Here is a 14,455-nt window from a genome sequence, read left to right as displayed (position 1 = left end):
GCCTGCCACACTCCCTACACCATGGAACGGACAAGTCAGTTTGGGCGGCACTTGGTTCCTTGAGCCTATAGGAAGGCGCCCAGGGAGATTCAGGTTCAGCTTCTGTCAGCTGCTGATCACCAGCGTCAGACTCAGAGCCAGGAATGCAACGTCTTAACCAGTGACACTGCAGCTTCCAACTCATTGTCCTGGTTACTCCTGGACTCTGGGATTATGACACTTAATCCATAGCCTGTCAACAGCCTAGGACTACCACTCACATCAAGGAACTTAGGTTCGTTGGTTCATCTATCCGTCCATCCCTATACCACATTTTCTCTCCTGCTAAGGTTTTCCTTTGGCAGCGGGGATGGGGAACCTGTGGCCTTCCAGAGGTTGTTGGAATACAGCTCCCATGGTCCCTGACCGTTGGACATGCTGGTTACCTGGGCTGGAGTTGGAGTCCGACAACATCTGGAGGACCATGTTAGCCACTCCTGCCTTAGGGACATGGCTTTGAAATGACCAATAGATCAGTGGTAGAGCATCAACTTTGTACACACAGAAGGACCCAGGTTCAACCCGTTTCAAAGAACCAGGTGATGCAGGAGTGAGCTTTGCCTAAAACCTGGGAGCCACTGCCAATCAGTGTAGACAGTACTGGATTGGACCAGTTAATGGCCTGATTCAGTATGAGGCAGTTTCATATGAGAACTTCCCCAATTGCCCCAGGAGCAGATATTCTTCAGTTACCAAAGTTTCTTCTTTTAACTGATGTTGTTGGACTGCAGCTCCCATCATTCCTGATCATTGACCATGTTAGCGGGGGCTGATGGGAGCTGGAGTCCAACAACAGCAGGAGGGCCATGGGTTCCCCAGCCCTGTTCCAAGGGAACAGAAAGTCACCAAGGGAAGACTCAGGGTTTATCTACACTTACCATTCCTCCAGTCTTTCCATGCATGGTCTGTGCTTTAAAACTCTGTGTCTGAGCACCCTTTTTTTTGCTCCGGTGCTTTCTCTGAGAAAACCCACTCTTCAAAGCTTGGTTGGAGCAAACGCCAATCCATGGAAAACCCAAATTGACATTTGCTCTGATTGAGCACTAAAGAGTGGCTTTTCACAGGGAAAGCTCATGCTTACATATATGCTTGGATGCAGAGATTTCAACTGGAAAAAGCGAGGGGAAAGGTAAGAATGGATAAGCCTGGAGAGAGCATGGGCTTTGCATTCTTGAGTCCATCACTGAAGATGCTCCATTATCCAACTCTCCTTTCACAAAGTATCTCCATCAGTGCTGGCACCATTATCCAGCAAGGAAGGGCCTTTGGGTTTGGGGTGCCCTTTTGCTGCCTTGTTACCAGCTGGCGACTGGGTGAGTGGGGGCAGTTCAGCAGCCTTCCCTGGGTTCTGGCCCGCATGCTGAGCAGAAAGGGGTCATGCCTACCTTGACCGTTCATGGTGACCCTCTTATTTGCAGTATCTTTCTTTGGATTTTCATTGACAACTGTATAATAATAATAATAATAATAATAATAATAATAATAATAATAAACAGGAATGAGCAAAAATGGTCTCTTAAAATTCTCTGTATATATATATATATATGTATATAAAATTCTTCTGGGAAATTTTGGCTCACTTGATGTTGAACAAAACTCTGCTGTTAGGAACGGGAATTGTCCCCTGCCTGGAAGTCCTGCTGCCAGACAGTGTAAATACTGAGCTAGATGGACCAAGAAGCCTGGCTCCGTATAAGACAGCTTCCTGTGTTGTTCTATGTTCTTTTTGGTGGATGAGCAGTGGTGGGCTGGTGCCCATTGGGTGGAAGGTGGGGAGCCCAACAGTAGGGGGAGCCAGAGTCAATGACAGGGAGCCAACTGATTTTGGTTTTGTCCCCATCCGCCTCCCTGCTGAGTTCCACTAGGGCACTTGGGTGCTGGCTGCCCCATTTGCTCTGTGGCCAGTCTCCACTGGATATGAGAATCAACAAACAATGAGAGAGGGGGCCTCCCATATCCAGTGGAGACTGGCCACTTTAAGATTGGATCCGCAGTTGCATCCAAAATACATGGATGACAAAGTTGCAGGCACCATTCTACTAAATGTCCCCCAGCTATTCAGGAGAAAGATGGAAGAGGTTGAATTCAACTTCAGTTGTAGCTGAAGATTAGGGGAGCAGCTGAAAGCAAGAGGAACTCAATCACAGAGTATTGAAGTAAAAGGTTCAGGGTGGAATGGATCAGGTTGTGCTTGTGTTTTTAGGGCTGTGCCGAAATTTATCAGAAAATAATTTTCTAGCAAATTTTTGAATTCAATCTCTTCCAACTTTCTCCTGAATAATTTAGTCTGCGTAATTTAGTCTGCTTCTACTAATTATGGGGAGCTTATGCAGGGCCCTGAAGGCCATTAGAAATCCAGTTCAGCAGTCCTTTGGGCTTCTGAGATTTGCACTCTCCAAACACTTTAAAAACCTGTTTTGCAATCATAAGGGCTAGAAACTTGGGTTTGTTTTAACATTAAATCCAAGATTCTCAGGAGGTGGATTTGAAGAGAATCCTGCTAGTCTCCCAAGAAAATGCAGCTGCAGTCTTGACATAAGATGATCTTCTTGTATTCCTAGGGCTGCCACAAGGTGGCAGTATTTGTATAGTCTCGGGAAGCAAAAGAGGAACACGTAGGACTCAGCTATACAGATGAAAATAAAACGTTTTGAATGTGTTGTTAAATTCAATATACAATTGTGACACTAGATGGCGACTGTGAGCTATAGCAAATTCAATGCATTTTTCAAAACGGTTTTTAAAAAACCATTTTCACAAGGTTTTTAACATGTGTGTAGATTCCACCCTATTTGCAACTTTCCATGCATTACATGGCAGCAAACCCAGGTTTGTTACATAGCACATACAGTTTTAAGAAATAAATAAATGGAGGCAGAGCCGAACACAATGAGACTTGGGATCACCAAATCTTTCCTCCTCCCCATGCTGTGGTCTCATGAAAATCCCCACATTCCCTGCAAAACTTCTATTCATCTGGATGGAAAGTTACCACTGCTTAACATCTGGAGTGAACAGCATCAGCATGAGAGGGTTAGTTTTGTTGGAAACACGGTACAGGGTGGAAAAGGTTAACCCCTCCCTCCTCTATGGTCTTGATCACCAGAGCCCTGCTGTAGCTGCTATTTGAAAACAACCACCAGCGGCAGATACGTGAAACGTAATCACGCGTTTCATATACAGTGGTACCTCAGGTTAAGTACTTAATTCGTTCCGGAGGTCCGTTCTTAACTTGAAACTGTTCTTAACCTGAAGCACCACTTTAGCGAATGGAGCCTCCCGCTGCCCCCGCACTGCTGCCACGCAATTTCAGTTCTCATCCTGAAGCAAAGTTCCTAACCCGAGGTACTATTTCTGGGTTAGTGGAGTCTGTAACCTGAAGCGTATGTAACCTGAAACGTATGTAACCCAAGGTACCACTGTATCCCCTAGTTTGGCCACAATCAGAGAGGCTGTGGAACTCTTAGGGTGCTGAACTTTTACAACGGCATCCACATTTATACACTTTTCAAATGAAGCCCAGGGCCAGCGCAACCATTGGGCAAAATGAGGCAGCTGCCTCGGGGGGAGGGCAGATGCTGAGGGGTGACAGTTAGGTGTCAGAGTGTATAAAACCCTGCATGTCGCATGTCCTGCCGTTAAACTAGCTGTGGAGAGACACCAGCATGATACTCATGGATGGCAAGGTACCCACCAGTACTGCCCACGAAAGGTTTCAGTAACTATCCCCTCAGAACCCCACAGTGCACAAGAGACCCCTTGCTCTTCCTGCTCGGTTCCTATTTGCACTGGATCAGCCCCACCTACAATGAAAACGCCCCCTGAAGCAGGTCCACATTTCACTGTCTACCTTCCTAAACGTTATGAAAAGAGAAGAGGTACAAAGAGCTTCTCTCTGTGGTCATATGTGGCAGTGGGCAGCATAGGTACCTTTCCCTCTCTGAAGTGCCAGCTAATGGGAGTTGCCCCATTATTTTGTGGTCTAGCCTTATTTTCTGTGCTTTCAGATGGGGTAGCCATTTTGTGTTCTGCCACGCCTCACAGCAGCCATTTTGTGATGGGCACCCATGACACTTGCTCAAAATTCCAAATGCACCCACTGGCCCCAAAGGGCTGACAACCCTTAATAGTAGCCTGATGTCCCCAACTGCAGTGCAGGATGTTGCCTTTTTGAACCCAATCCCTTGACCAAAGACAACCTAGCAGCTGTCTTAACTGTTTCACTCAAGCTTTCATAGAGGGATGCTGTAGCTGAGGAACCCATAGTTGAAGGAGATGATTGGACTAGATGACCCTCGGGATTCCTTCAAACCCTGCAATTCTTTGATTCTATAAGTTATAACATTTCTGTCATAAACCTTCGACATGGAGCGATTCTTCAAAAAGCTTCACTTTTATTAAGAATTCAGGGACAGAGGTAACATTTCTTAATTGCAAATAAGATGTTAGCTGGCCCTCAGAAGGACCCATCAGTTTCAGATTGACGATGACTTCGTTCTGCTTTGCAGTCTGCCTCTGAATACGAGTTGCTGGGAATCACAACTGGGGAGAGTGATGTTGTGCTCAGGCCCTGCTTGTGGGCTTCCCATGGAGGCACCTGGTTGGCCACTGTGAGAACAGGATGCTGGACTACTTGGGCCATTGGCCTGATCCAGCAGGACACTTCTTATGTTCATGGCCGATCACTGAGAAAAAGGTTGAGCGCTTCTATTAATACCCATTCATAAAGCTAATCCCATCATCCTGAGCTATCAAAGCTAGTTCTGAAAACAAGGAAAGAGATACAAACATGGGTTTTGCTTTGAATATCTGGAGAATGTCTGAGGAAGGAAGGCACAGAAGGAAAGAGAACTGGGTGCAGCACTGGGGGCCTGCCCTAGAGATTGTGCCAGTTCAGAGATTGCTCCTGTTCTTCCTGCTTACATTTCACGGAATGGCTCAGTAAAGAGTCAAGGGCCTGGCAACCACAAAATGTTTCTCCCAGACTACACGAAAACCACACAGCCTGGACTGGGGCTTGTATACACCCCACTAGCCACAGTGGTGGTTCTCTGGCAGCTTGTTGCTTGAAAACCTAGAAGGGCTACGCCTGAGAAGTGCTTTGTAACACTAATGATCTCCTGTTGATCACATTTGCATCACACCCCTCCACAGAACTTTGGGGTTATCCCATGAGATGCTCTGGTTGTATCTTCATAACAACCCTGTGAGGTAGGCTAGACAAAATGCATAGGACTGGCTCAGGGTCTCCCAGGCAGGTTCATGGGGGATTTGAACCCAAGCCTTCCCTGTCCAACAATCTAACCCCCTACACCATGCTCGCTGTTGATAACTGCGGAAGGGGAAGATTTACTCATATTCCTGCAACTTGTGGCTCTCCAGGTATCATTGAACTCCTATCAACCTCAGTCCACATAGCCAAGGGTCAGGAATGATGGGAAATGTAGTCCAGCAGTATCTGGGGAACCACAGGTTCCCCATCACTGCTATAGAACATATACTTTATATGCTGGTCACCACTACTCATAGCGGGGAAAGAGAGGAGGAAAATTATTTGCCCCAAACCCCCAAATTTTGCCTTCATAATTTAGACCTCAGTTGAAAATCACATTGGTCCTGACATGTGTATCCCTTTCTACCTCACAGGCATATTTGCATACAGGCAATGCAGGACTGTTTTAAACAGCACCCATCATACACTAATTGCCATAATTCCATGGTGAGAGACACTCCCTGCTTGGCTTCCCATGATGGGAATGTTGCCATCATCAAGATGGCAAGAATTGGGCCCTCACTTAGGCAGATGACTGGCACTTGCAAGGTTACAGGAACAGTGAGGCCCAACTGCCTGGCCTTTCCTGTGGTAAGAATTGCATTTGAGACCATGTTTCCATTCACACAGTGGACTCCTTGGCCACAGACAGGGCCTGCTGGCAGCTGTACAGCCATTTAATGACACGGGCGTTTCGCTCAATGACAGAGACCGACGTGAGTGGCTTCTCGCTCAGCTCTTCCACAGACAGCTCCTCTTCATTGAGTGAGAGACAGTCATGCTCAGAACTGGCTGACCCCACGCTCCCCAGAACCACACAGGAGGACCCCAATTCCCAGCTCCCTGGCTTGAACCGCTCAGCTCCCAGCTTCTCCACCAGATTCTGGTCCAAGCCGCAGTAGTTAAAAAAACGCTCTTTCTCCGAGAGAGGGAGAGAATAACTTGGTGCCAGCTCTCTCTTGGAATCTGATGGTTCTGGACTCGTGGAAGAAGAGGTTTGGTCCATAACCAGCTGGGAGCTAGGCTGGTGTCCCAGGCTGCGTTCAGAAGCACGTCCCACAGATGTCCTCATTAGAATGCCTACTGAACTTATAGTCCTTGTTTCCTCCTTTTCTGCCGGCACCCAGACCATGGAGGTTTCTTCCTGCGTGACTTGTAGCTGTCCATCTCCCAACAAGCCTCTAGAGGAAGGGGAGGCACCATGCCCATCTCTCAACGGGCCTTGAAACAGCCGCCTCACTAGGCTGTAGCCTTTGGTGTTCTCCTTGTTGACAGCCGAACAGTCCCGTTTCTGCCGGTAGATGACAAGCGAATCAGGCCTCAGCATGCGCCTGCCGCCCCCTCTCCGTGGTATAGGCGACTGAGGAGAAGGAGGCAGCTTCTTGGGCCCAAGGCCATCTTGGCCTACTTGAGAGAACTCGCCTTGTTGGTGGAGGGTCAAGGCTCTTCTGCCACAAGCAGGCGACTGGAAGGTGTAGCAGAGCAGCACTGGCTCTTGGCGACTGTTGATGACTTGTTGGGATTTGACGTATTTGGCTTTATCGGCCTCCAGCCTTTCCACGGCACTTGGGGTCCGCCCCCCGGTACTCCCCTCCAGCTGCTTACGGAGGTAGTTGGGCCCTCGGTTGAGCAGCCCAAGAGGGGAAAGTCCTTCTCCGGGAGACAGAGGCCTCATTTTATGTCCACAGTACTGAGATAATGAGCAACCTTCAGTTTCAGAAGGAGAGTTGTGAGGAGACTTTGCGATGTCAAGGTATCTCTGGGAAGTTGGGATGGTTGCCAGAGCTTTGCCCTGAACTGGGCAATAGGTTAAGTTGGTGGTTTTACCACTCTAGGTTTTGGCTGGCTTCTTCAGAATCCACAGCTGAACTCCTATGGCAGCGCTTGTAGCCAGCTTCCTGCTTCTTACTTCCTGTCATTAAAAGTTCACTCACGCTGTGAAGATTAGGAAAATTCCTTTTCTGTGAATAGAGGAGTGGGTGGGTATCAACAGGTCAACAGTTGCCCTAGAAGCAGAGAATGTGGTCAATTAGTGAAATAATATCTGTCAGAGGAAATGACTCTAGAAAGAATGGAACAGTTGGTGACTAACAATAATAATCCTAGCAGTGAATGGTTTTTGTTGAATGAGGTGAGCAGTTGTTGGTGTTGATACACTGTGGATATATAACTGATTCAGTGAATTGCAATGTTTTGACTCAGGCTATGTCCACACAGTGCAGTGGTACCTCTGGTTGCAAACGGGATCAGTTCCGGAGGCCCATTCGCAACCTGAAAAGCCCGCAACCTGAAGCACCGTATCTGCGCAGGTGCGTGGCACGATTTGGCGCTTCTGCGCATGCGCGAGCGGTGAAACCCAGAAGTAACCCTTTCCGGTACTTCCGGGTCGCCATGGGACGCAACCTGAAAAGACGTAACATGAAGCAAACGTAGCATGAGGTATGACTGTATGTTTAAAGCACTATGATACTACTTTAACAGCTATAGCTTCTCTTAAAGCATCCCAGGAACTGTAGTTTGTTAAGGGTTCTGACAGTTATTGAGAGGCCCCTATTCCCCTCAGAGAGCTACCATTCCTTATGCCATTTAAATGGAAATTGCTATCAGCAAGGGGTTTCCTATGCTGTCCCTCATTCCAAGGAAAACTAACCCTGGGTAAGTATCTGGAAGCCAAGGAATCTTGCCTCGCTCAGAGGCTGGGGGGGCATGCAACAACAGTGACCCTCTAGAGAGGTGACTCACAGTCGTGGAAGCACGAGCAGGGGAAGAATTTCAGTTTTGTGTTCTAGCATCAAAAGACTCCGTATGTGAAAACCAGGCCAGTGCACCTGCCCCAAGGAAGGTGCAGCCAAGAGCCAAGACAAAACTCTAGACAGCAGCACTTGAAGTGGGAATGACCCGACCAGGAAAAGGAAACTCTACTGGGCATGTTGTCAAAGGGCTCTGATTTTTTGTGTGCTGAGGTTCCAAAAGGAAACAAAGCAGGAAAAAATAAAGGAGCCAGCAATCTTATCTTTACGGTCTCAGCCGTCCACAGAACAAAGCAAACTCTGCCAGGGAAAAGGGTATCTTTGCACTCCCCTCCAGGCGGTCAGTTATAGGAAGGAGGAGACAGCGGGAGGTTGGAAAAAGCCACCACAGTGTCATGGATTCGCCTTCGCTTCTATGCAGCTTGGAATAATCTAAAGGGGTTTTGGCTGACGCGGGACCTTGATGTCCGCTTCCTTTTCAGAAAGAAATGCCAAGAAACTCGGGAGGTGCCTTTGGACAGGATGGCTTGCCTTTGATCTCAGGGCTAGCAGGGCAGAGCTTGGGGGAATCTGCTGAGTCCAGGGGAGAGGCAGGGAGGAAATATGGCAGGTCACTGGTGGAACCTCATTGGTAAGACCCACTAATCCATTGGCTAAGCATGGCAGAATTGGAAGCTTACTGGCTTGTCAGATTTCATGACTGCTAACCTAGGGTCTAGGGCCCTTCCAGACTGATGGGGACTGACTGTGTGTGTGCGCAGGTTTATTCTGCAGCAGTGTGGCATGTCATTAACACATTAATAGGGCATAGTGGTGGATTTGCACTGAAATGTCCATGCACCAGTCCCCTTTATTAGTTGTTCTGCTTCCCCAATGTTATTACATTCATTGCCATCTGAAAGCGCAGATCCAGCCTCCAAGGAATGCATTGCTGCTGCCATTGTGGCAGCAACAGCACTCCTTGGCCTCTTGGTGAATTGGAGGCTCTGCTGGTCTCCTCCCAGCTCTAGGGAGGAAATGGTGCAAACTCCTGGGCTCTGCACCTGCCTGGCATAATTCAGAGCAGGCCCCTTTCCCCCTCCCCTCTGCAATGGCCTTTGATTCCCACTTCAACCACTGGCTAAGGTTGATTTGACTGCCTCAAAGAATTCTGGGAATTGCATCTCTATGAGGGGTAAACTACAGGGCCCAGAATTCTTTGAGGTGGGAGAATACATGCTTTAAAGGTACAATGTGTACACAGCTAGATTGTTAGCCTTAGAATCATAGAACTGTAGAGTTGGAAGGAACCACAAACGACATCTAGTTCAGCCCTTTGCAAGGCAGGAATCTTTTGCCCAACATGGGGCTTGAATTCATGACCCAGAGATTAAGAGTCTTATTGCTCTACTAACTGAGCTATCCCTTGAGTCATTTTTAGCTGCAACCTCACCTAAGAACCAGCATACTGTATATGCAAATATAATTTTTTGTCTTATTCTCATTGTCCTTCCTGTTGGAATAATGCACATTTTTGTTGTTGTGCGGACTATTAATATAATTTGATATAGCTGGGATCTCGGCAGGCCTTAACCAGGTCCTGGCACTTAGTTCAGAGGTGGTAAATGCCTCCCCCTCTTTCACTCCTCCCACCCAGTAGGAATCACAGATGGTTACTTCTCTATTAGGAGAGACACAAATGGTTCAGCAACAGCCACTTCATCATACACAGGGGGTGCTCAGAACAGAAGAGTAAATGGGATTCGCACCAAATATCTGGCACATGCTAAGTAGCCCAAAGCCATTTGTCTCTGGGAAATGCAATGAGTATTTCCTTGCCACGTTAATCCAAATAGACTTAAAGAGTTCTCAGAAACAAATAAAAAAAGCCACACTTGGCCACTTGTTTTTGCAAATAATGTGTGTTGTAAATAGTGGGGGCTGAGGGGGGGACACTTTTGGAACCTAAGAAGCTGCTTTTTACTGAGACCTTTGGTCCATCTAGCTGCGTATTATCTGTGCTGACAGCAGCAGCTCTCCAGGGTTTTGGGACGGGACATTCCAGCCTCACCTAGAGATGCCAGGATGGAACCTGAAACCTCCTGCCGGCAAATCACGCACTCTTCCAATGAGCTACGGCCCTTCCCCTAAACATAAAGTGAGATTCTAGTCCTCACCATTCTGAATAAAGGTCTGAGTTAAATAGGAACGTAAGCCAGCTGTCTTACACTGAGGCAGGCCTTTGTCCATCCAGTTCAGTTAAACAGGTCAGTGTAGCTCCAGCCTGGCTCTTTCTCCTGACCAGATGGGCTTGTCTAGGAACCGAACCCAGGGCCCTCTTGAACCCAAAGCAAGAATTCTACTCCAGAGATGGATCAACCTTGAAGACCAACAAACAATACTGAGGTCGATGGACCAATGGTCTGAACTTCCTCTGGAAGCAGTTCTCTAGGGAATTAGGCCAGGGCTTTTCGTCATCCATGCTATTCAAGATTCCTTAACTGCAGATATTGGGGGAAAGGGCGGGTTTCAAAGGAGAAGCTTCATATACAGAGAACATTTATTCTGTCACCAAACTGTGCATGACTAATTCATCTTATTTAGCAAAATTTATACGTAAAACCACTCATTGTTTTATATGAAAACGAATAGGGCCACCTAACACCTACCCAGTGAAAGCTATTATCCTCCGGGGATGCCATGATAGACAGGTCTTCAAACACAGCTTCTGCAAGTGGCTTGAGCAACTGTCTGGCTCCTTGAGTCACCCCAAATGTGAGTTCAATATTAATCCTTATGCAATCAGCCATGTCAGCTTTCCTGTAGCTTCCCAGCCCTATTGCAAGAGGAGAGGAAGCTGCAGAGGGTCCCCATTGCTCCATCCCTTGTAGCAAAAAGACCAGCTGTTTCCTGAGCTGTCTGCTACCCACTGCCTCTCCCTTCCTCTTTTCCCTGTGCAACTTTTTACTTTTGTCTTGTATTTGCCCATGGTTTTGGGCAAAAAGCAGCACTAAGGGCCCTTCCAGACCGAGGTTTTATTGGGGGTGTATTATTTAAGCTGCAGAAGATGTGCTGATTGGAAGTGCAGCAGTGTAACTTTGGCAGGAGTAAAGAATATCAAAAGCAGGATTGCATATGGCTGCCCCAGTATCATCATGAATGCTGAATAAAAGGGACATCTAGAAGGGGCCCTAAGTATATCTGGTTATCAGTACAAAGAGAGAAATTGCACATCCTGGAAAAGGCCCAGATTCCTTTGTACAGCCCCTCAAGTGATGCCCCTTTCCTTATACTGGGTCTCCTGCAGAGTCAGCCTTGTACCAGGCAGACTGTCAGATGCTGGGGAGACTGCTTCTCCTGCGCCCCAACTCCTAGTCATTCCCACGTTTCTGAGCTGGCACCTTAGTAGGGGTCCCTCCAGACAACGTATTTATCAATCATTCCTCCTGGCTGTGGGATATTTTCATGTCTCCTTGTTAATAATCCACTCATCTCACACTGCCAAAGCATTTCCTGTCTCTTTCCAAACCGCAAAAAACTCCAGTATGGATAGCCTTAGGTAGGCCACCATCTTTCATCATGTGATTCCCTTCAACCCCAAGGGAATAATAATACTAGATTGGCATATAGGGTTTGGGGAAGGATTGCCAAGATAATTTATGCTTTAAGCATAGAATCAACTGTAGAGTTGGAAAGGACCACAAGACTCATCCAGCCCCCAACCCCTGCAATGCAGAAATATTTTGCCCAACATGGGGCTCAAACCCACGATTAAGTGTCTCATGCCCTACAGACTGAGCTAGCCCAGCACTTAATAAAAGTGCTATATAGGAAGACCGGGTCCTGCTTTCAATACCGGGCCCTTCGACACTATATATTTAAAGCAGTATCATGCCACTTTAAACCATCATGGCTTCCCCGCAAAGAATGCTGGGACCTATAGTTTGGTAAGGGTGTTGAGAGTTGTTGGGGGGGAGGGGCTATTCCCCTCTCACAGCTACAACCCCCAGAGTTTCCTGAGAAGAGGAATCAATCGCTAAAGCATGCATGAAATTGTAGCCTTATTATTGTGTCCATAACATGCTGCAGAATACAAGCATGGGGTTGGGATGGGTTTTTGGAAGACGCCTGTGCATGAATTTGTTTTATGTGTGTAGATCAGTGCATGCTGACCAACGCACAGTCTTCACACACCCATCCGTCTAGAGGAGCCCTCAGAGAGCCAGGATTGGCTGCAGCCGCCCATCATTTTTTTACCCTGTGGCAAAGCAAAAAACCTGATTCCTTGCTGCCACGCACTCTGTAGGCTGACCCCAAGAGGAGGACACCCACCTCCTTCTAAACCTTGCGAAGGTCAGCCAGCTTTCTCCCTAGGATGCCAGGAGAGAAGTCATCCTCTCCAGGCTACAGAACCAGACCCCCCAATTACGGCTGAACTTTTTGCCTCTTGAATCCACAGCTATAAATAAGCACGCCTGGGGCAAGCAGCCTCCCTCCTCCCTGCGACACACCCGCCAGAGGCGGGTTTTAACTACAGGGCAGCCCTGGCCAAATGGGATACTTACGTGCAGCGGACTGAGAAGAGAGAAGAACTCCAAGCTCCGTTCCCCCGAGAGGAGGCTAAAAAAGAAAGAGAGTCGCATTCTGGGTTGCTCACCACAGGAAATACCTGCTAGCAAAGCAGATGGGTGGTCTGTCCAGTTCTGCCTGCAGGGACAAAAATGAAAACGGGGTCTCAAGGCATTAGGAAAATAGAAAGGTGCCTTATATGGAGTGCTCAGCAATGTCTGCACTGACTGGCAACAGCTTTCCAGTGTTTTAGGCAGGATTCTCTCCCAGCTCTGCCTGAAGATGCTGAGGACTGAACCTGGAGACCTTACAATATTCTACCACTGTGCTATAGCCCATTTCCAGAGGGTGGCACACAAGTTTATTGCGTCCAGTGCTTCTGTACACTAAACCCCATTTTGTCACATGCATATAAAGTGTTTTCCTGAAGTTTGTTCACTGGTCTTTATTGATTGATCACAGGGATCTGCCTCCTGCCCTCCAGTCGAATTTCTAGGGCAAGTTACAGATTTTCAAAATATATAAAAACGTTAAAAGTGGGCAAAAATACACCAAGAACAGCAGAATCTAAAAGAGCAACATCAGCCTAAAAGACACACACAACTCAACCATCAGCAAAGATCAAATAGATTGCGGCTAAAAGCCTATACGATTTCGTAGAAGTAAGCCCTATGGAACTCATTGCATAGGATTGCTCTGTAAATTAAATTAAAAGATCTGAGAAAACAAGAAGGTGCTCATAAATCCCATTATTCGAACCTCCCCATTTTGTCTACCAAAAGTTATGCTACCACAATGCATTTGTTAGTATTTCTTTACAGTACCACAAGACTCCTATTTTTTTGGGGGGGGGAGGCGCTGGGTTCCGAGAGCTCAAAAATCTACATGTCATCCAAATTCATACAGCACAAGATTCCTTTTGGGAGATTGCCTAGAGCAGGAAGACCCTCAGTTCATCCAAGTTCATAAAGCACACACACACACCTACCTGAGCAGTTAATCAGACATCACCACCCTTCCAAAAAAATATCTGCTTTGAATGCAGGAGGTCCCAAGTTCAATCCCCGTGGCATCACCAGGTAAGCCTACTAGGACGGTACCCTGTCTGAAATGCTGGAGAGTCGCTGCCCGGCAGCACAGAAAATCCTGATGAGCAAATGGTCTGACTCGCTATAAGGCTGCGTCCTATGACCCACCCTCGCTGGCTTTGGAGGCAGGGAGCCTCTAGAAGCAGGTAGGGTTATCCCCAAAGAGGCACTCACCTTGCTATCCTGGCCAAAGACATGTCAACGCTGCTTTGCCATCTCCAGCAAAAGATGGCCAGACAGACGGGCAAAGTGAGCTCAGCAGCTGCAGCAGCAGCAGGCTGGCTGGTAAATATGGGCTGCCAGGGCAGGAAGACACAAACAAGCTCCCTCCCTCCCCTGCCTTAACCCTTTCTGAACTGAGCTGCCCCAGGCATGATGCTATTGACCCCTTCCATGCCACAGTCTTTATTGCCCCCCAGAGCCTCCCTGCATTTCTGCCAACAGCATTAACCCTTCCGTTTCTCACACATCCCTCTGTGTTGTGTTAATGACATTTGCTTTCGGAAATCCAAAAAGCAAGGAGGACTTGGGTGTGTGCCATTTTTGCATGTGCTGCACCTGCAACTTAGGTGTAAAACTGACTTATTGTGTCAGCAAGAAGCTGATGAAGTATACTGATGGTCAATTCCACATTCAAAGCATGTGTAAAGGACATGGTTCCCACTACGAAGCCTGCGGACTGTAGTTTGTTAAAGGTGCGGAGAACTGCAGCTCTGTCGGGGATAAACCACAGTTCCATGTGTGTGTGTGTTTACACA

General features: G+C 47.6%; 1 protein-coding gene across 6 annotated transcripts; it reads right to left on the bottom strand.

Annotated features, from left to right (window-relative positions):
* Positions 1 to 4,413: 4,413 nt before the first annotated feature.
* FAM110D (family with sequence similarity 110 member D) lies at positions 4,414 to 13,991 on the bottom strand. Of its 6 annotated transcripts, none has more exons than XM_083625929.1 (3): positions 13,872 to 13,968; positions 12,606 to 12,747; positions 4,414 to 7,317 (listed from the first exon to the last, which is right to left on the bottom strand). In XM_083625929.1, exon 3 carries the CDS (start codon positions 6,984 to 6,986, stop codon positions 5,934 to 5,936), a length of 1,053 nt encoding a protein of 350 aa, XP_083482055.1. In that variant the 5' UTR covers positions 6,987 to 7,317; positions 12,606 to 12,747; positions 13,872 to 13,968; the 3' UTR covers positions 4,414 to 5,933. The 6 variants fall into 6 exon arrangements, with proteins under 6 accessions (XP_083482055.1, XP_083482057.1, XP_083482054.1 ...); XM_083625931.1 differs by lacking the exon at positions 13,872 to 13,968 and adding an exon at positions 13,598 to 13,756; XM_083625928.1 differs by lacking the exon at positions 12,606 to 12,747 and having other exon boundaries at positions 13,872 to 13,991.
* Positions 13,992 to 14,455: the final 464 nt, after the last annotated feature.

This window comes from Podarcis filfolensis (genome assembly GCF_964270895.1).
Source record: "Podarcis filfolensis genome assembly, chromosome: 8".
Taxonomy (NCBI): Eukaryota; Metazoa; Chordata; class Lepidosauria; order Squamata; family Lacertidae; genus Podarcis; species Podarcis filfolensis.
The sequence above is the reverse complement of the archived record's forward strand: the minus strand, read 5'-3'. Positions and strand labels throughout refer to the sequence as shown.

Coding starts and splice junctions, on each gene's coding strand:
- FAM110D (XM_083625928.1), bottom strand. CDS start 6,986: ATGAGGCCTCTGTCTCCCGGAGAAGGACTTTCCCCTCTTGGGCTGCTC.